This window comes from Eublepharis macularius, chromosome 10 (genome assembly GCF_028583425.1).
Source record: "Eublepharis macularius isolate TG4126 chromosome 10, MPM_Emac_v1.0, whole genome shotgun sequence".
Taxonomy (NCBI): domain Eukaryota; kingdom Metazoa; phylum Chordata; class Lepidosauria; order Squamata; family Eublepharidae; genus Eublepharis; species Eublepharis macularius.
In genome coordinates this window covers 23,680,509-23,700,995 of record NC_072799.1, presented here as the reverse complement: position 1 = coordinate 23,700,995, position 20,487 = coordinate 23,680,509, and the positions used below count along the sequence as shown (strand labels likewise).

The 20,487-nt window shown below is 42.1% G+C and overlaps 1 protein-coding gene across 5 annotated transcripts in view; it reads right to left on the bottom strand.

Annotated features, from left to right (window-relative positions):
- PDLIM5 (PDZ and LIM domain 5) overlaps positions 1–20,487 on the bottom strand; it is a 177,020-nt gene that overhangs the window by 38,775 nt on the left and 117,758 nt on the right. For all 5 annotated transcript variants that reach the window (XM_054990104.1, XM_054990103.1, XM_054990102.1 and 2 more), the window contains one exon: positions 3,759–3,943. In XM_054990104.1, coding sequence (XP_054846079.1) covers positions 3,759–3,943 — 185 coding nt within the window. The remainder of the gene's footprint in view (positions 1–3,758; positions 3,944–20,487) is intronic.

The following is a 20,487-nucleotide window of genomic DNA, read 5'->3' as shown; positions in this document are numbered from 1 at the left end:
CTATATTTGTGCACCTGTTAAAAGATGTAGTTGTTTGCAGATGGGGAGGGGGGTTGTTGAATACCTCTCGGCAAAGCTGTAATGCTAGGGCTCCAGTGTCAACACCATGGTTCTTCATAGAGTGTCATTTTGAGTTGCTTGTTTCTTCCCTTGTTCTGTGGGTGGGGCAAGGCATGGTGATGCCACAAAGGCACGCTGCCAGTGTCATTTGTTGACAGACTCCATACGTATGGCTGTCATTGACATACTGCTGGTGGATGGGTGTTGATGTGGTGGACTCCAGTGCTGTTGTTAGGATATGACTAGCTACGCCAGTGTTGCATTCTTATCAGCAGCACACCAGCACCTCTGGCCTCAGGACGGTGGCTCTTTGACAAATTTGCAACAGCGGCATCTCTCCCCCCCTCTCTCTTTTTAATTCTCAAAAGCTCATACCTTGGAAATCTAGATGCAGAGGAGTTAGCCGTGTTAGTCTGTGGTAGCAAAATCAAAAAGAGTCCAGTAGCACCTTTAAGACTAACCAATTTTATTGTAGCATAAGCTGCTCTTTAAGGTCCTATTGGACCTGGATCTTGCTCTTCGACTGCAGACCATCACAATAACCCATCTGAGACTTTTAAAAAATTAAACTTGCATCCAGCCCGGTGACTTTGGACCAGTCACACAGCCTAACTCATCTCACAGGGTTGCTGTGGGGATAAAATGGAGAAGAGAGGAATGTAATAAACCACTTTGGGTCAACCATGGTGAGAAAAGTCAGGGAGAAATGTAATGGCATCTTGCCATTGTAGAGAAATGTAATGGCATCTTGCCATTAAACTCAAAAAAGCACTTAATTGCTCTCAAAATAAAGCCAAACTTTTCATTACGAGTGTGAGCCACCATATAAACTTCCTTTTTGCATGTCTCTTTACCCAACCCAGCCCTGCTGAAAGGGTTTTTTTTTTCATCTATTCCTCCCTCCACCCTTTCTTGAGAGATTTATTTAAGGCAGCTAATAAATGCCAATATGACTAAAAGAGAGCCCATAAAATCAACAGTCACCAATGCCAACAACAAAAAAACCCAAACATCAACCACAAGGAAAGCCTTAGCAAAACCAAAAACCAGGTCTGAAAGAGGACGTCCTTGTAGACTGTCCCAAAACAGGCAACAATAAGGCCCACCAAACGAAAGCCATCATTCCAAAGTGTCAGCTCCATGAATGAAAAGGGCCCCAACTGAGCAGAGGTCTAAACAATGCTATGACGGAGCACTGTAAAGAGAAGCAGAAGTGGAGGAATGCAAGTTCATTCCCAGCTCTAGCAGCAAGGACCACACAATGTCACTCTTCTGTCAAACACAAGGAACACAATGTATAAATGCTGAACAGTACACAACAGTAGCCATCACAGCCTTATGAAGTGAACCTCTCTAATGTTGTTTTCAGAATACCTAGCAACCTCTGGAAGACCAAATAAACACAAGAAAAAAACCAGTACTTTACAGCTACCACACAAAAGGTTTAACATTAAAGGGCATTTTTGTTAATTTTTGCTTATTTGAAAGGAGAGCAGAACACTCAAAATGCAAGCTTTGATTTAAATTGACCCTAACTTCATTTGTCTCATTTTGTTGCAGTGAGAAAAAAGCCAACAGAGGCAGGGAACAGCTGTGATGATTTATCGCCACCTTGAGGCTACTTCGAAGTTCCACACCTCCCAAGCCTGAAGAGTTATTCATTTTATTAAACTGCTGCAGTCCAAGCATATGTTAAAGACATCATAAAAAATACATATCACATTAACACTGTATGTTCTTTTTTATTTTAGAGTGAATTCGCTTTCATTTCTAGCTTGTAAGAACATTTTTCCAAGGCACAAAATCCCTTTGTAGGGTGGTTGAAAATATTGCTGTACAACTTGAACCCTGCCAGAAGTAAGTGACAAAAACCTATCTTGCTTTTGTGAGAAAGCTGGAGGTTACACCATTATCAACTTTGAAGCCTGGGATAATTCCTTGTCAAAAGGCAACTCTCCGTAAATGGAGATAGTTACGCCACTATTATGCTCTGCAAAACTGGTAGTTTATTAGGCATGCTCCCACAAGACACAGCACTGCAGCACCGAATCACATGCATGAACAATATCTCTGAGTAAGATGCATATGCTCTGTGGCTACCTGAATGCATAGTATGAGTAACTACTTTGGTGTGGACTTTTGTACATATGACTTCAGGGATTCTATACATGCATTATGGCGGCATCAGAATGCTAAAATAAGATGTGACCAAAAATGAATGTGCTTATATTAAAAGCTGAATACAGTTGCCCAGCCTGCTGGGAATGCACACCTAATCCTGCACAGCAGGAAAAGTTAAGGAGAGATAAGCTAGTTTGATATTCCCTAGTGTACAAGAGCTTTGGAAAGGAGTATGGCCTAACTCACCCATTTTTTTAAGCACTTGGTATATATTCTCTAAAATTTGCACCACATGATCACTTTTTTGTTGCTTTATTTTGTTACAGGTTACGAAATAGGATGAAATGGACTCTAGTCTACACTATTAACTTTAACTGTTTGACTGGAATTTGTTTAAAAGTTTCGATTAAAAGTTTAATACTCATAAGTATTAAATTGCAGAGTTATCTTTTCACATAAAACCTAAAATGCCAGATAGATTACAGAAACTATACACGCTTGGTTAATAACACTGGAAACATACAAAATCCATCTGAGACAAGAGTTTGGAAGCTAAATAGTCCTGTGTGCATTTATGAACAGAACAAGCATAAAATGCTTATGGCAGGTTAATATCTATAGGACTGAGAAGAAAGATTATACCAGTGTCTAGAAAAAAATAGATCTTCTGGACTAAATTATTACAGAAAGTTATAACAGTACCAGATGCGTAGCTCGGACTAGAGAGAATGGGATTTCTTTGTTAAACGTACACGTTTTTGGGGATGCAGAAGAACTGTAACATAACCTGGAGGGATACTATGTTGCTTTTCCACTTTGTCTGTTAAGAGCCCCAGTTCACACTTACGGTTGCCAGGTCTTCCTAATGCGCAGCTTGCAGTTCTTCCTGGCAACTGCTGGGAGGGCAGGGGGAGGGCAGGGGGATGGGTACTTATTGCAGTTTGCTCCCACATGTGATGATGTCACTTCCAGAAATGACATCTTCGTGTGGGGAGCGGAACTGCGCTTCATGCCAGGGCTGATTCCTTAGCATTTGGGGCTGAATCTTAAAGAATGCCCTTTGCCTGGGCTGCTTGCCAATGGCAGGCAGGCAATCTCTGAGGGGCTTGCCTCCTCCCACTGATTTCTAGTGATTGGCAGGCAGAGAGGCAAATGGCTAGGAGTTTGCCTCCCAGGTTATCAGATTATAACATGGCCATTTTTTATTCTTTATTTTACTGCATGGATATATTTTGGATTAGCAATCTCTGCCCCGCCACAAATAGACAAAGTTCTTGGGTCCATGGTATAATTTTATTACCTGTATACAGAAAGAATTATTATTTGCTCCAAGTTTGTACTATGAGTATGCTTTTTGTCCTTTATTAAAATTAATAAGCTTTGCTAAAGTATGCAGTAAAAGACCTGTTATTAATGTAATTCATAGTCCCCCTTTCACACAGGCTTAAGACATGTGAGCAATGCACAGCAACCAATACACACCAATTGAAAACAACCCATTTACTATATAAATCCATTTATACACATACATACACTGACAAATTGTAAATGAATAAAATAAGCAGTTGGTTATTTACCTAGTTGATTAGAAGACTGCCAGCCGGAGGTTTTTACCCCATACTGAGGTCCTGTGGGTTTGAAGCCTGGAGCAGATGCCGCATTGGCAGAAACGGGTCTATTTGTGCCATTTTCCGGGCTTTCTGGCATGCTTCTTACTGTAGCCGAGGTATAAGCAGTAAGCTGTGGTTGCTCCAGAGAGTCACTATTCAGAAAAAAACCATTATCTATAACTATAGAGCTATCACAAAATAATAGTAGCAGAAATTAGATTTGTTTTAGCGAATTAGAAACAAGAATAATTTGGCAGAAATTACTTAATTGTATTCTGAAATACTAACCCCTTGTTGTAATATAGATACATTGTGAGTCCACACCCCAAGGCCTGGTTTAAACGTACAGTAAAATGAGACAGAGTGGCCTGTCTCAGTTGAGACTGTAAGAAGGATGAACTGTACAAAATCTCTATAATTAAAAAATGAAACTGCACACAAGGGAAAAATTATAGCTTAGCCCTCATGTGCTGTGCTGGGTTTCCATTTGCAGGGTGAGAACTGAAAATGAGAAGTTTTCACCTGCCATTCTACTTAGTCACTTACACACAGGTAGACCAGATTTAAATCTCACACAAGGAAGATAGGCATAATGGATATTGTTAGGGCAGATAGCCAGACTGGCAACCACTAACAGAGATCATAGGAAGCGAACCAATGTAAGAATAAAATAAACCATCTTAGAATTTTATTAAAGTAGACTATCTAATTGCAGTATAACAATGCTATAAAAAGAAGCAAAGAAATGAGCTACAAGTCCTGAGCAAGGAAATCGCAAGTTGCAGCCTAGCCAACAAATGGGAAGTACTTTACTCAGTTCAGATTTTTGACAAACTATACGGCCTCACCAAAAGACTGATGTTTCTGCTGCTAGAGTGAACATACTTCCATCTGGAAGTCAGCCAAATTCTGAGTTTGCTCATTTCCACAAGCAATATACAATTTCAACAAAATTAAATGACCCTTCGGTAGCTGAGGATATCAATATTTTTTATATTTTAAAATAGTTCCTATTGAGTATCTTTGGGCCACCGTTGTTTCACATCTCTTTTAGCCCCTAATCCTGGTTCAGTCTCATGTCATACAGCCAGTTTTGTGTAGTGATCAAGAGAGGCAGAACTCTAATCTGGAGAGCCAGTTTTGATTCCCTACTCCTCCACTTGAAGCTTGCTGGGTGACCATGGGTCAGTCACAGCTCTCTCAGGCCCAACCACAGGGTGGTTGTCGTGAGGATAACAACACACTTAGTAACTGCTCTGAGTGGGCATTAAGTTGGCCTGAAGGATGGTATATAAATCAAATGTAATTATTATTGCTTATGAGTACATCAAGCAATGCACTTGATCCCTGCTAGTGCACAGCTCACTAGAGACCTCTGGTGTCCCCTCATCCCACCTCCATGCCTTACATGAATGTGGGCAAGCTAGAGGTGCAACATTAACATATCCTAGCCATGACAGACAAAACATGTTTCTATAAAAATTGAACAAGGTAATAAAGTCCTATAATGCTGAAATGAAATATAAATGCTGTACGAAATGAAGGAAACATGGCTGAAGCCTGGTTGAAAAGTGGACTAAAGATGAAACTCTTGATTTATGACTCATTCAAAAGCCTGCTGAGATTGGCAAGGGGCTCTCTGTCAACATTTGTGGCAGGCCTAACGCACCAATAATATTGGAAACTGCTTTTGTTAAGATTTACTTCACCAAAGTTTTTCCTCCGGCTATACTCCCTCTGGGTTTTCTTCCTGAGGCGATCTTTATATCAACATTCAAGTAATCATGGAAATGCTGTCAATATGCAAGGTGCCAACTTAAAAAGCGCCAATTTCCATAGCAATCAGCTTTCTAACATCAGTCAGAGATTGATTAACGGGGCAGCGTTTGGGGGGAAGAAAATCCCACATTAATATTGAAAAACAGTAACACTGAGTTTCTCGTCTGTCAAGCTCATTTAACATACCCGGCAAAGAGACTAGAGAATGAGCCCCATGATAACTGGAGATATTTCTCAAAGGTATCAGCTCTTCCACAATGAAAAGAAGTTAAGGAAAAACAAACTAACAAGTATTTCCTCTTTCCCACTGCCTAAGGCCTCTTGGAGACTGACAAGCCCTTCCCTGAAATTATACACAGGACCAATCTTAGCTATGGAGCAGCTGCACAGGGCCCCACAGTGGGGGTGGGTGGGACACTGAGACCCATGGTGGGGTGGGCACTGGGCCTGTGGCTGCCCCCTGCCCAGTGCACCACCACTGAGTTGGGCCTCATCCAAGATGTTTGCCCAGGGCCCAAATTCACTAAAGCCACCCCAATGACCCTATTCCCCCGATCCATAGCACTGAGACAACAGTCTATTTTTTTAAAATGTGGAAGTTATGAGTTTGAATGGTACCCAAAAACCAAACATGCTCTACTATGTAGACACAGACGATAATCTCAGCTTTCATTTCCTCAATACTTATCTAGGAAATATAATGAATCACTAGCAACTGCTAACCAAGATTTATTTTATAAATGGGGCTAAAGAAAGGAGCATTATAGTAATCAGAAAGGAGGAAGCCAATGGGAAGGCTCCAACCACAGAATTGGAAGGGGCCATACAGACCTTCTAGTCCAACCCCCTGCCCAATGCAGGATGAGCCTAAAGCATCCCTGACAAATATTCATCCAGCCTCTTCTTGAAAACTGCCAGTGAAGGGGAGCTCACCACCTCCCTAGGCATCTGATTCCACCTTTGAACTACTCTGACCGTGAAAACGTTTTTCCTTATATCCAGCCAGTACCTTTCTGCATGTAATTTAAGCCCGTTGCTTCGGGTCCTATCCTCTGCTGCCAACTAGAACAGTTCCTTGCCCTCCTCCAAATGACAGCCTTTCAAATATTTAAAGAGAGCAATCATGCCCCCCCCCTCAATCTCCTTATCTCCAAACTAAACATTCCCAAGGCTCTCAGCCTTTCCTCACGGGGCTCAGTCTCCAGACGCTGATCATTTTTGTCGCTGTCTTCTGCCCCCTCTCGATTTTGTCCACATCGTTTTTGAAGTGAGGCCTCCAGAACTGCACACGGTACTCCAGGTGTGGCCTGACCAAGGCAGTATAGAGAGGGACTATAACCTCCTGCGATTTCGATGCAATGGCCCTTTTAATACAACCCAAGACTGAGTTTGCCTTTTTTGCCACCGCATCACACTGACTGCTCATATTTAGTTTACAGTTCACTCTTACTCCAAGATCTCTTTTGCATACACTATTACCCAGAAGTGTATTCCCCATCCTGTATTTGTGCTACATCTGGGCTTTTGTGGCCCAGATGTAATACTGTGCACTTATCTATGTTGAATTGCATCTTGTTCACAACCACCCACTTCTCCAGAGTATTCAGGTCTTGTTGAATTTTAACTCAATCTTCTTGGGTGTTTGCCACTCCCAATTTGCCACTCAGCAAATTTAATGAGTAGCCCATTTACCCCTTCATCCAGATCATTGATAAAAATATTGAAAAGTACTGGGCCCAAAACTGAGCCCTGCGGCACCCCACTGGACACCTCCCTCCAATCTGATGAAACGCCACTGCCCACCACTCTTTGGGTGCAGTCCTCTAACCAGTTCCCTATCCACCGAACTGTCCTATAGTCCAGTCTGCAATCAAAAGCTTTACTGAAATCCAGGTAAATCATGTTGACAGTTCCCACGATCCAGTAAGCTCATCACTCAATCAAAGAAGGAAACCAGGTTGATCTCACAAGATCTGTTGGGGACAAACCCATGTTGACTTCCCCGGATCACTAAGCGGTCCTTCAGATGCTTACAAATCGATCCCTTTAAAATCTGCTCTAATATCTTCCCAGAAACAGAAGTCAGACTGACCGACCTGTAGTTTCCCAGGTCATCCTTCTTCCCTTTCTTAAAGATCTGGATAACATTTGCTCTTCTCCAATCTTGTGGCACATCCCCAGTCCTCCAGGAAGCCTTGAAGATGATGGACAGAGGCTCTGTAAATTCTCTAGAAAGTTCTTTGAGCACTCTTGGGTGCACACTAGGGGATTTGTATTCATCCAGTGCAGCCAGGTGCCTCTCCACAACCTCTCTGTCAATGTCAACTAGCCACCCAGGTGTCCTGCCATGTTTACTACGATCTCTAGATGGGCTTGAGTTCTTTAGGGAGAAAACAGAGGTTAAGAAGTCATTAAGCCTGTCTGCTTTTTCTCTGTCCTCCATCAGAGTTTCTCCTTCCACTCCCAACAGTGGTCCAATTGCCTTTTACCTTGCATTTGCTTCTCACATATTTGTAGAAGTTTTTCTTATTGTAGCAAGCCCCTTTGGCCAGACCCAGCTCATACTGACCTTTAGCTTCTCTGATGGCTGATCTACAGTACCTAGTAACCATCATATATTCCTCTTTAGAGGTCTGTCCTTCTCTCCATTTCCTGAACATTTCCTTTTTCTCCCTTAGCTTATTCTGGAGCTCTCTGTTCATCCACATCTGTTTCTTGGAGCCCTTACCATGTTTCCGTCTTGCTGAAATAGTGAGGGCTTGAGCTTGAAAAAGTTCATGTTTGAGAAGAGTCCACTCTTCACTTGCTCCTTTCCCTTCCAGCCCACTCCCCCACAGAATGACGCTCATCAAGCCTCTGAGTTCATTGAAAAATCTGAGTCTGGCTACGAACTTCCTTGGCCCCCCACAGCAACTGGAATTCAAAGAGGACATGGTCACCTCCCCCTAAGGTCCCCACCACCTTCACCCCATCTACCAATTCTTCCCTGTTGGTTAATATTGTCTAGTATGGCCGAGCCCCTTGTAGCTTCCTCTACTATTTGAAAAAGGAAGTTATCGGCCATGCAGGTCAGGAACTTGCGTGAGTCTTGTTGCTTTGCTGAGCTTGTCTCACAGCACACATGGAGGAAGTTGAAATCACCCATAATTATAAGGTTCTGATGCCTGGATACTCTACCAATCTGTTCAAAGAGGGCAGCATCCATTTCCTCTCCCTGGTCAGGCGGTCTGTAGCAGACTCCAACAACAATACCCTTTGTCTTTCCTCCCCTTATTTCCACCTATACACTTTCCACCAGGCTGTCCACCACATTCTCCAGAACTTCCTGACAATAAAGCCCTCTTCTCACATACAATGCCACTCCACCTCCTATTCCACCGTTCCGGTTTTCCTTGAACAACTTGTACCCATCCACTACCACATTCCAGTCAAGGGAATCATCCCACCAAGTCTCAGTAATTCCTACTATATCGTAGCCCTCTGTTTGCAAGAGAAGCTCAAGCTCATCATTACCCATACTTCGGGCATTGGTATATAGGCATTTGTAGCCTTGTATCTTTGTTTGATCTGTCTAAGGTGGGCCCCTGTTGTTATCACTTCTTCATGGAAATCCCCATGTTGATTGTCCCCTTCCCCTTGTGGCATCAGTTTAAAGCTCTCTTGATTAAGCTCTCCAGGTTCTTTCCAAACATTTTCTTCCCTGACCTTGAGAGGAGAAGCCTATCATGTGCTAGAAGGCCTTCTTTAAGAAATCCCATGGTCCCAGAACCCAAAGCGCTCCTGCCGGCACCACCACCTCAGCCAACAATTCACCTCGAGTATGATCTGCTCCCTTTGCATTCCTCTTCCTCTGACAGAAAGGATAGAAGAGAATACCACCTGCGCCCCCACTGTCTTCAACTGCCTTCCAAGAGCTTCATAGTCCTCTTTAATTCTTGTGATGGTATTTGCGGCCTTGTCATTCGTTCCCATGCGAACCAGCACAAATGGGTCCTGATCAGCTGGTCTGATCAGTTTCGGCAGTCGGTTTGTATTATCCTGAATTCTGGCTCCCAGAATTCAGTATATTACAGGATAACCAGTTGTATGATCTCTTTCCACCTCAGCTGTCCTAGCCCCCTTCGCATTCAGGGCTGCTTCAAGAGTTTTGGGGGCCCCTGGAGTGAGTGACACGGCCCCCAGATTGTAACCCACTCCTTTCCCATCATGCATCTATGTGTCTCTTCCGCCCTGCTTACTAGTGTGTCTGCCGCCCACAATCTTCTCCTGACAGTTCTATTCAGCATATGAGGCTGGGAGCAGGAGTAGTAGGTGTGCAAATAAGCGGGGTAAAGTTGGCTGCTGGCCCACCTCAGAGTATGCTGACACAGATCCTGATGTGTATGTAGTTTTAAAATGCAACTGGTATGAAGTGGCTCTGAAAGCTGTTTAATAAAAGAACACAACATAGCAGATTCCCCCTTTTAGAGCATGGGCACAGGCACCTTAAAGTTCAAAATGCAATCCATGGCAATCAATCACCGTTAAGATTTGGCTGAGGGCAGACAAGGAGCAACACATATATGTACACATGTGCTTTGTTCACAGTGGCAATCTCCCACACCTCTTTTTCCATCGGAATCAACTCTTTACGCACGTACGCACCCCAAAGCACAAATATCTAGCCCTGAGGTTGGTCTCCTACTTAACTTGGTGGGGTGCCAATGTGGTGTTTCACACTAGGACCTGGGAGACCCAAGTTTGAATCTCCTCTCTGTAGACCTGTGAGACAGAGATGTTCCGCCAGGTGTATGGTTGAGGCCAGTCTTTGATTATCTTAGGAGCCTCTCTACTGGTCTCCCGCCAGAGCGGAAACGAAATCATCTGCCCCCTATAAGTGCAGTCACCAGAGTATTATAAACTGTGGCCCCACCCCGCTCCTTCTCTTCTGTTCTGCTTGTTTACATAATGATTGGAGAATTGGAGGGGGGCTGCCATCTGAAACGCTGTTTGCATGTAGTTATGGTCATTTGGGTTTTTTTAAAAACTTATTTATATATTTAATGCCTATTTAACATTTTATTGTAACACGCCCTGAGCCCGTTTGTGGGGAGGGCAGGCTATAAATTGAATAAATATCTAAATAATAAATAAATGGAAGTTTCCTAGGTGACCATGGGCCAGTCACACACTTGGCCTGACCAGCCTCACAGGGATGTTATGAGGATAAACAGAGAAGTACGATGTAAGCTGCTTTGGTTCCCCATTGGGAGAAAGGCAGGGCATAAATAAAGTAAATTAAATAAATTAACTTGCTGGAGGAAGATTGAAGGACAGAGGGGTAGAGGAGAAGCAACACACACACATTTCCCAAGTCCAGCCCCTCCCCCACCCTCTCTTCCTCAGGAGCAACTTTAAAGTATGAATAAGGTGTGGAGAGTGCCCTTGAGTCACAGCTAACTTGCTGGAGGACTGAAGAACTGATGGGGCTGGGTAGCGGCAAAAGCTGAGGAGAACACACACATACACCTTTCCCAACTGCTGCCTCTCCCAAAGCTACAAACAGCTGATTCCGCCTCCCAGCCTCCTTCAGTAACAACTCTTCACTCTGCCCCCCCCCCACCTGCACAAGCTGATTGAGGCACATGGCAGACCTATTCATATGCTTCCCTTCCCAGGGCCCAGTAGCAGCCACAGCCTGTTTGGTGCTGGGAAGAAGAGCGGCTGGCTGCTCTTGCAGCATGTGGATGTGTGGAACCATTAGGGAAGGGAGGAGGGGGGTGGAAAAGGGAGGCAGAGTCCTTTCTCCTAGTCTCCTTTGTTTTTGCAAGGGGACAGGGAGGGAGGAGAGAGGTGGAGCTCTCTTCTGCTTCTATGAGTCGACCCATCAGCAACCTTTGAGGTCCAGAAGGTGACTGATTTTACTGTCAGCAAAACTAAACACCTCAGGGCAGCCATTTTGCTTGTCCATTGTCTGTCCCATTCACACATAAAGTGGACTGGACAGGGTCTAATTTTAAAATCAGAAGTGGTATATGGGTGAGAAAAGTTGAATCTTCCATTTCCACTCTTTTTCTCTGTCAAATTCACTTAAGCACTGGAATTGAATAGGCATGAGAGAGAAGTTCCTGAAGAAGAGAACTTAAAGAGTTAAGGTAGAGAAAGAAAAACAACCTAACTTTACTCATTGACACTGGCTTTCAAAGTAAAAATTAGATCTCCTCTCCCTCCACATTATGTGTGAATGGGACAGACACATAACATCAAGTTTGTCCTTAAATACAATGCCTTACTTTCCCTCTCCATAAAAATTAATGGTAGCTATTCACTTATTTGTTTTATATATTTCTTGCTTCTTGGCCAGATTGCTGCCCAAAGCAAGTTATACTGCAAATCCATATAAATACAATACAACAGCAGCAATGGTGGTTGCCACTGGAGGGGGAAAATAACCCTGTAGAACTCTGATTGATGAAATAGCAGAGATTCGCTTTCAGAGAAAATACAATCTTCACCTATGCAGGAAAGTTTAAATTGTTCAGTGATAGATGCATCGGAAATTTTGAACAGGTGATTCAAGAAGAGCGACTTTGCCCTCATTCTAAACCAAAGTGTTTGGTTCTGGTTCCTCTACTGTTGCATCAGCGACTTCTTTCCCATCTCTATGACAGTCCTGAGGAAAACACCCTTCCTAATGTTGGCTGTATTTTTTTCTAACTTTGTAATTCAAAACTACAGAATTGTATATTTATTTACTTGATAGTCTTACCTTTCTCACTGAGCCTCAAGGCAGATTACAAAATTTAGCAATGCAATAGGGACAGTGTAACAACAACAGTGTGCTTATATACTGCCCTTCTGGACAGATTAGTGCCACAGCGAACAAAGTAAGTGTTATTATCATCCTCCCAATACAGCTGGGGAGCTGGGGCTGAGAGGAGTGGCTTCCCCAAGGCCACCTGCAGAGTTCATGGCAGTAGTGGCAGTTGAACCAGCAGAGTGTTGATTCACAGCCCAGCCACTTAACCACTATAGTACAGAATGAGACATATAATAAACACTGTGGTAACTTTGGAACAACCAGACAAGAAGTGAGACATACTATTTTCTCCACTGAAGAGTGGATGGAACATGTTTGTAATTGATCAAGTTAGCAGGATTGGAAAAATCTGTCTTGCCCCTACCTTAGACAATGGTGATAATTTTCTCATTTCTATTCACAGCAGAGAGCCACACTGAAAATTTTCCTGAAATCTAATACTTTATGTGGTTGACTTCTTTGGTTATGCATGACAATAGTTTTGCTAGCAATCTTAATATTTAGAAACCTACTTCAAGTCCTCTAAGCAAATCAGACTTGCTAAATGTAAGAGAATCTCATCCGCGAAGATCATTTGAACATGTAGAAAGCAGAGTTAATGAAATTTAGCAAAAATTAAATTGGAACGAATGAGAGTAATAAAGGCACTTCTGTAAAGTCACTAAAGATCAGTAAACAGTGAACTATAGAAAGCACTTGCTAAAGCCACATTCTGCAAATCAGATATGGACATACAGTTTTGATGTAATACATTTTGTTACTCTTTTTTTACTTACATTTACTTTGTATTCTGGAAGAACAAGGAAATGTCTCTTGTGGCTTTTCAAGGAAAAAGATAACCTCTGTAATCCCGTAAATCCCTTTGTGTAAGAAATTTATTAAGTAGCATGTGCTGCACCAAAGAGCAGTAAGCTGGTTTTTCAGACACACAAAAAAGGATTTTAACACATGAGTAGTTTTACCTCCTTGTACGACTTTGTAAAGCAAATAAAGTATGTATACAGTCGGTGAATTAAAAAAATCTGAATTTGCTGGAACATGCAGAGTGGAACAGCCACTTCTAGGACTGGTTCCAGAGACTAGTAAAGTCAGATATTTTCTGGGGCCCTAAGAGAAAGAGGAAGCACCAGAGAATTCTTAATTACTATGCTTTACTTCTTTAAGGTTAAGGATGTACAATGAACATCTTATCTGTAGGGTACCCATATCTTGAAGCCACAAGAGAACCTATTTTGCTTTTACTTTCAGGAACATTCATGGGTTTTGACACAAAGTGCATATTCCTCTCCTCAAATCATGAAAACCAATTATGAACATTCTTAGCTTTCACCAAGCCTAACAGTTAACTCTCATCTTCACATAATATTCAAATATTATTTCAAGCCTGTTGTACACTACCCTTAGATTTATAATAAGAAATAAAGCAAAATAATGTCCAGTTATAGTCATGTAAGAGAATTTGTGTTGTTGCTACAATAAAAATACCAAGTTTTCTTCTAATCGGCTTTTATGCATTTTTTTCCTGAGATGTTGGAAATTAGAGTTGTCCAACTGCCAAAAACAATGAAAAATAATGCCAATGAAGACCTGCAATCAGGATAAGGTTGGAAGGTACATGATACAGCTAAATCTGGGCCTGATCAGCACATGAACGGGCCATGTTCTAGGAATACAACACATACCTTCCTGAACTCTGTAACAGATGAGGCACACATTTTGAAAATAAATCAAATTATATGTAATCTGTCTCATAGTGTGTAAGACACTTCCTAACCCACTTCACGAGATGAGCGCTATGAAGCAAATATTTCACCCCATTCTCCCTATGTCTCTTACATACAATTGTTTTTGCTAGGGATGCTTGAACTCCTGAATATTTGGCATCACGTCATAATCACCACTTGTGAATATGCCCCCAAGTTACTGGTGATCGGATCGAGAGTTTGCAGAGCCATTAATCAGAGTTTGCTGGGTGGCTAGCATAAAAGGACACTCAACAAGGAAGGTGCCATGCTCTCTACTGGAAAATTTGGGTGCAGTGATGTCAGTGTGCTAGCAAGAAGAGTAAGGATGGAGTGATGCGGCATTCCTTGCAAGAAGCTCGAGAAAGAGTGATGGACCAGACAATGCTGGCCATCAGGAGTTTCTTTAGAAGAACCCTGTGGATCACTCGCAGCATATCAAGAGATGCTGAAATGCATTATGAATTTGTGTCACAGGCTAGTAAGATTTATTTACACTCTTGGTATTAGTAATATATATAGCATTTGGTGTGCAAAATGAATTATAACTATCTTAATTGCCACTTATAAACCCCCTAGTGAAGCAAGTTCTATAGATGGAAAATGGAGACTAAAATAAATTTCCCAGTGTCATGTAACCATTCAGTGACTGACTAGAATTTGAAACCACGCCGCTTCCAGTTTAACAATTTATCTGCGTTACAGAACCTATCATTTACTGCTAGATGTCCAACAGGCTTGCAAATGAACAAATCCTACTATGACCTTTCAAACCTTAAGTTAATTGGGGGGGGGGACAGAAATCAAGGTAAGATATAGAACCGAAAAGGGGACAGGGAAGAAAAAGAAAACCAGTAAGCAGTTGAGAGAGACCTACGTGCTTTCTTTTGTTGTCATAGAATAAAACAAAAAGAAGGTAGTGGGGGAGGGATCCCTGCTTCATATGACTGCTTTGGAACTGTTCATAAACTTCTTGCCACAAGCATCAGATCTATCTATTCAACTTGATGGTGCCCCTTCAAATAGTGTCATGCCTTGGGTAAGCGGGAGCTGCACATCTTTTGTAAATGTTGGTCGATGTACCTATTTACACTGTGTGCGGGGAGTATTCCCAGATATTTAATTGAATGAGTAGGGGGTTAATATGAGGTTTTGTGTTCTTTTTGTTTAGGTGACAAGGGTTTTGTTTATTTATCCTATAGCGGTAGTTAAACAAATGACACCTGGCAGCTTTTTCTGCTTCAAGGTTGGCCTTTTTTTTTCTTGTATTGCCCCCAGACTTCCTTGTTATTACATTTTCTGTTTAATTATAACCTGCTTCAAGTAAAGGCTTTTTGAAGCGGGGCTGAATATTTTTGTAAATGAAATAAAACCTACTCTCCAAAAAGCTTAGAATTAAACTTTTGCAGTAGGGAGAAAGCCTGCACCCTGGAGCTTGACTCAGAATATGGATAACTTGAAGACCCAAGCCAAAAGACAACAGCAGGCATTCGGCACCATAAGGAATCTGTGACGCCTGCTTTCTAGGAAAATTGGAATCGGATAAATTTTAGAAAATTATCCAAAGCCCTCAATTGAAGGTGATCTAACATTTATTTTCACTCATATTTAACATTTTTTAAAATTCCCCATTTTATATTCAAAATATTATGTACCCCTTATTGCATGTACTTCCCTTATGTCATTTAAATTTAAGAAACAGCTGACACAGCAAAATAACTGAGCATGTGCAGACATGGTCGCCTACTCACATTTTGATAGAAATGAACTCTTAGCCCATTGATGTTAGTGGGCCGCTTTTACTTTCAGTGTCGCTCACCAGACTGGTGAATATAACATCCTTATTAGCACGTGAAAGGAGATGTATAACAATTTTAGCTTTGGTTTTTGATCTGACCTGCACAGCCAGTCAGGTTAACTTAGTTTTTTTTTAAAAAAAAATGGATTAGGAAATGTATTTTTAGTTTTATTCCCCTCCCTCATTTACAAATTAACAAAATATACCTGTACTCTCTCACACCATTCCTAGGAAAAATCACCTGAACAACATTAAATACAGCTTTAGAACTGCCAAGCTTTCCTCATGTTTTATTGACAATGGTATCCAGTGTTACGGCGAAATTTTCCTCCCAAACATCTGTGACAAGAAGAACCGTGGCTGAACCTTAAGGGAAAGAGAGAAGTCTTTCTTTCATTTTACTAGGCAAAACTTGGAAGATTTGATTCTATTCACAGTAACCTTTCTGAAAGATGCAGATAGTAACGCAATTAAAGGTTGCTACATTCACAGCGCTTAGGCTTCAATCATTAGTGTAGTCCAACGATACAGTATCTTTAAAATACTACCTCTGCTGCTTGGGAGGCTCACTTCAATAATTTATTTCACGATCCTATGGTCAATCTCTCTTCTGTAAAGTTAGCTCTCTTTGATAGCTTGCCTTGTTGAGGTCCCATAATTATTGATGAGATTATCTCACTAATAAATTGTTCAAAGGCTGATTTGGCTCCTCGGCTAGATTATATTCCTGCAGATTTGTTCAAAGCTGACCCTTTCTGGTGGGCTACAGTGCTTGCTAAACTATTTGTGGTGACAGAAGCATCTCAGAACATCCCCCACCGATAGAGGCAGGCTACTGTTGTCCTAATTCATAAGAGGAGGGATGATGATCCAATCAGCCTTCTTTCTGTGTCGGGCAAATTATATGCTGCCCATCTGCTCCTAAAACTGGAAACATAGATGAAGGACTCTTTTGTCCAAATACACTGTTTTTTTTAAAAAGGGGAATTCAGCTTTGCATCATGCTCACATTTTGGCTCACTTGGTTGCAGCGATAAGCATACTTCCCCTAAGAAAGGGAAGTTACATGGTACATTTATTGATCTGCAAGCAGAACTTGACTCAATCTCCTGCAGATGCTTCTGGGAGAAACTGGAAGCCAACTCAACATTAGCTAGGCTTTTAAATTTAATTAAATATCTTTATGCACCCCGTGACTTGGGGGTTATTTAACCAGTCCAGTTGTAGCTAATAAGGGTGTATGCCAGGGATGCATCTTGACCCCACAGCTTTTTAATCTTTAGCTTTATGATTAGACATGGGCACGATCGGAATTACGGTCTGAAAATTGCCCCGATTTTGGCGTTTGCGCCATCAGGACCGGGCTGATTGGTTCTGTCCATGGCTCCCGGTTCAGCGCTTGGGTCGGGCGCTCTATCGGGTCTCGATCGGATCGATCAGTTTACGTTCAGGATTGCAGTCTGCAGACAGTCTGGCGCCAGCCATCTGTTCCCGAGGGAATGGAGCCCCGTGGAAACAGAGCCTGGGGAATGCCGGAGCTGTTTGCCCTCCTTCTGTCGCCCTGGAAACGCGAATGGAAGCCCAGCTTTCCTTGATCAGCAGGGCTTCCTTCCAACCACGGAGCAGCCAGAAAAGCACGTGCCCGTCTCGTCCATTTGGGAGAAGAGAGGGGAGGGCGGGGGAAGGGGGTGTTCTTCTGTAGCCATGGGCACTCGAATCTCCTCGAATCTCCTCACCCACCTCCCTTCCTTGGCAGGGAATACACCCCGCTCCACTTTGGCCCGGCGGCCAGGCACATGGGGGGTGCCGCCGGTGAGCGGCCAGATCCCCGCCCCCGCAGGGGAGGCGGCTTGCCGCCAGGCCCGGCAGGCCGCCGTCACCCACCATTCCTTTAGCGCTGGAAACCGCGGGGCGCCCTCCCGCGTCGGCCTTCCCAATTCCCGATTCTGCATCAGAAACAGAACTTGATCAGTGAGATTCAGGAACCAGGGTTCGGCGGTGCCACGGAATCACGATCAGCTAAATCGGGATTATTTTTTGGATTGTGCCCATGTCTATTTATGATATCTCTTTGAAACTCTCTGCAGATTATTTACATGCTCCCATATCGGCAGGCCATCCAGGGCCTATTCTCCTCTATGCCATATTATTTTCCCTTTCAGCAGTAAGTATGTAGCAAGCTTTGAAAATGTTTTCATCTTATTCTGTGGCCAAATTCTTCCATATAAATTACCACAAATCCAAAGTAACAGTTTTCTGCAATTCCAAACAGCATCAACCACTGTCCTGGTTTTTAGATAAATATCTTGAACAGATCTACTTGTTCAACTACTGGGCTTTATTATTTCACATCTCCTCTTCATGGATTCCTCATTCTCGCCACACTCTGGTAAGCACTAGAATTAGTATAGCCACTATCCACAGATTTTTATTTTGTAGTGGTGGACAGCATATCCCATCAGTTTTACAAGTGTTTTGGGCAAAAATCGCAGCTCAACTCCTATGTAGAGTCCCTATTTGGATCCAGGTTTTTGATTCAAATATGGAAATTATTCAATCATCTTTCCTCCGCACATTGTTTGGTACTTCTAGATGTGTGGCATCTTCAGTCCTTCACCTAGAAGCTGGCATGGAATAGCTTGCACTTCTGCTTGTTTTGCTGTCATAAAGTTTAGATTAGTTTTATATCTTTCCAAATCCCCTTCTTCCCTGTCTACTGTGGCTACATTTTGTTTCCATTGTAAAACTTTGGAGTCAGCTGTTAGATTCCAAAATTGCAGAATTAGGTTTTTCTGTCCCTGGTTTGAGTTAGAGCTGAGTTTGTACCTTGATTTTAAAAAAGTAAAATTATCAGACTGGAGCCATCTTGTATCAAATGCCAAATGAATTTGTTCCTCACTTCCTCTGGGTTTTATTCTCTAAAAACCTTTTGTTGGTAATAAGAACTTGCACCCCATTATTGCCATCTCTTTCTGGTCCAATTTAATGCACTACCAATTGACAATCATCATGGTAGATTTTCCAACATTCCACATGGCCAATGATTTGTATTTGTGACCTTGAGGTGCCTGAAACCCGGACACTTTATTCTTTTCTTTTAAGTTTTACGGTAGTTTGCAAGCCTCTTTGATAACTAATATTTTGTAACATTCCCCAGCTGCTTTGGTAAGTACCATTTACGTAAATCTACCGCCTGGAAATGAAAACTCTGTATCTTTGGCTGTTACCAAACAGAAAGCTGCTGCAAAACAGTGGTTAAGCAGCTGGGTTGTGAATCAGCCCTCTGCCGCTTTGAATCCTGCTACTGATGTCAGCTCAGCATGTGGCCTTGGGTTAGCCACTCCTCTCAGCTCAAGCTTCCCAGCTTTAACGTGGAGATAATAACAACATCAACTTTGTTCACTGCTCTGAGTGAGGCCCTATTCGGTCTGGATCAGTGTATAAGTGCAGTTATTATCATTATAATATTTTAGCTGGTTTAAAAATCTGAGATACTATTATCAACTCATCTATTAAGTAAGCCTGCTGCTATCCCTCCCCAAGCTCAATCTGTAAGTTTTTAACTATGTCTGTATTAATTTGTACTCCTTTTCTAAAAATCTACGTGCTATGTAGGCTTCTTTGAAATAAATGAATGAATCTACAAAAGTAGTTCTACAAAAGTAGTAATATGAACTCTTGCATTCCACAAACTTCAAAATTAAACGGAGGGAGGATCAGCCCACTTAAATAAAATGTGTCATTTCATAATGTTTGCAGACATAAGAGAAATATTTGGAAATTTGTATGCATGATGGCAACATAAAGAATGCTTGGTGCCAGGGACATAAAAACAAAGACAGAAGTTTCACAAGAGAAATTCTTGCATTCCACCCCATAATGTACCCTATTCTTTTAAAAAAACAAAGCTCACATCTTTCCAGTGTTGATCACAACGATAAATGTTTATGTTGCTAAAGGGAACCAAGTTCCAGTGGCTTATAAAAAGAAAAAGGAGGAACTGTCAGGATCACAAAGGAGAAGAGCTAAGTAGGGCACCATTACTCAAGTTTTTACACATCAGATTCTATTAGACAGGCACGCACAAGGATGAGGCAAGAATCCGATTTAAACTGATTTCAGAAGCATCTCTCTCTCTCTCTCTCTCTCTCTCTCTCTCTCTCTCTCTCTCTCACACACACACACACACACACACACACACACACACACACACACACACACCCTCTTCTGCTAACTCTACTAAAAATCAGCAATGTATTTCTTGTCGTTTCTTATGAAACAGATACCTAAAATATATGGTTTATGTGCTAATAGAGTGAAAAGGCAATGTCACAGGCTTAAACTCAGCCACTTTTCTGCTCTCCTGAAACGGAAGAATAAACTACATTTACCCTTTCCACATGCCACTGGTGTATAGGCCACCAACTGCAGCACTATCCTAGGAGAGCACCTTTGGTCTATTTTCTGGGGAAGCAGGGAACATCACTATGTCAAGCAAGTAAGAAACTCTGGTCGACGTGGTCTTTACATTTCTTTTATCTCTAAACTAAATCAGAAACTAGCTTCCCTTATTAATGA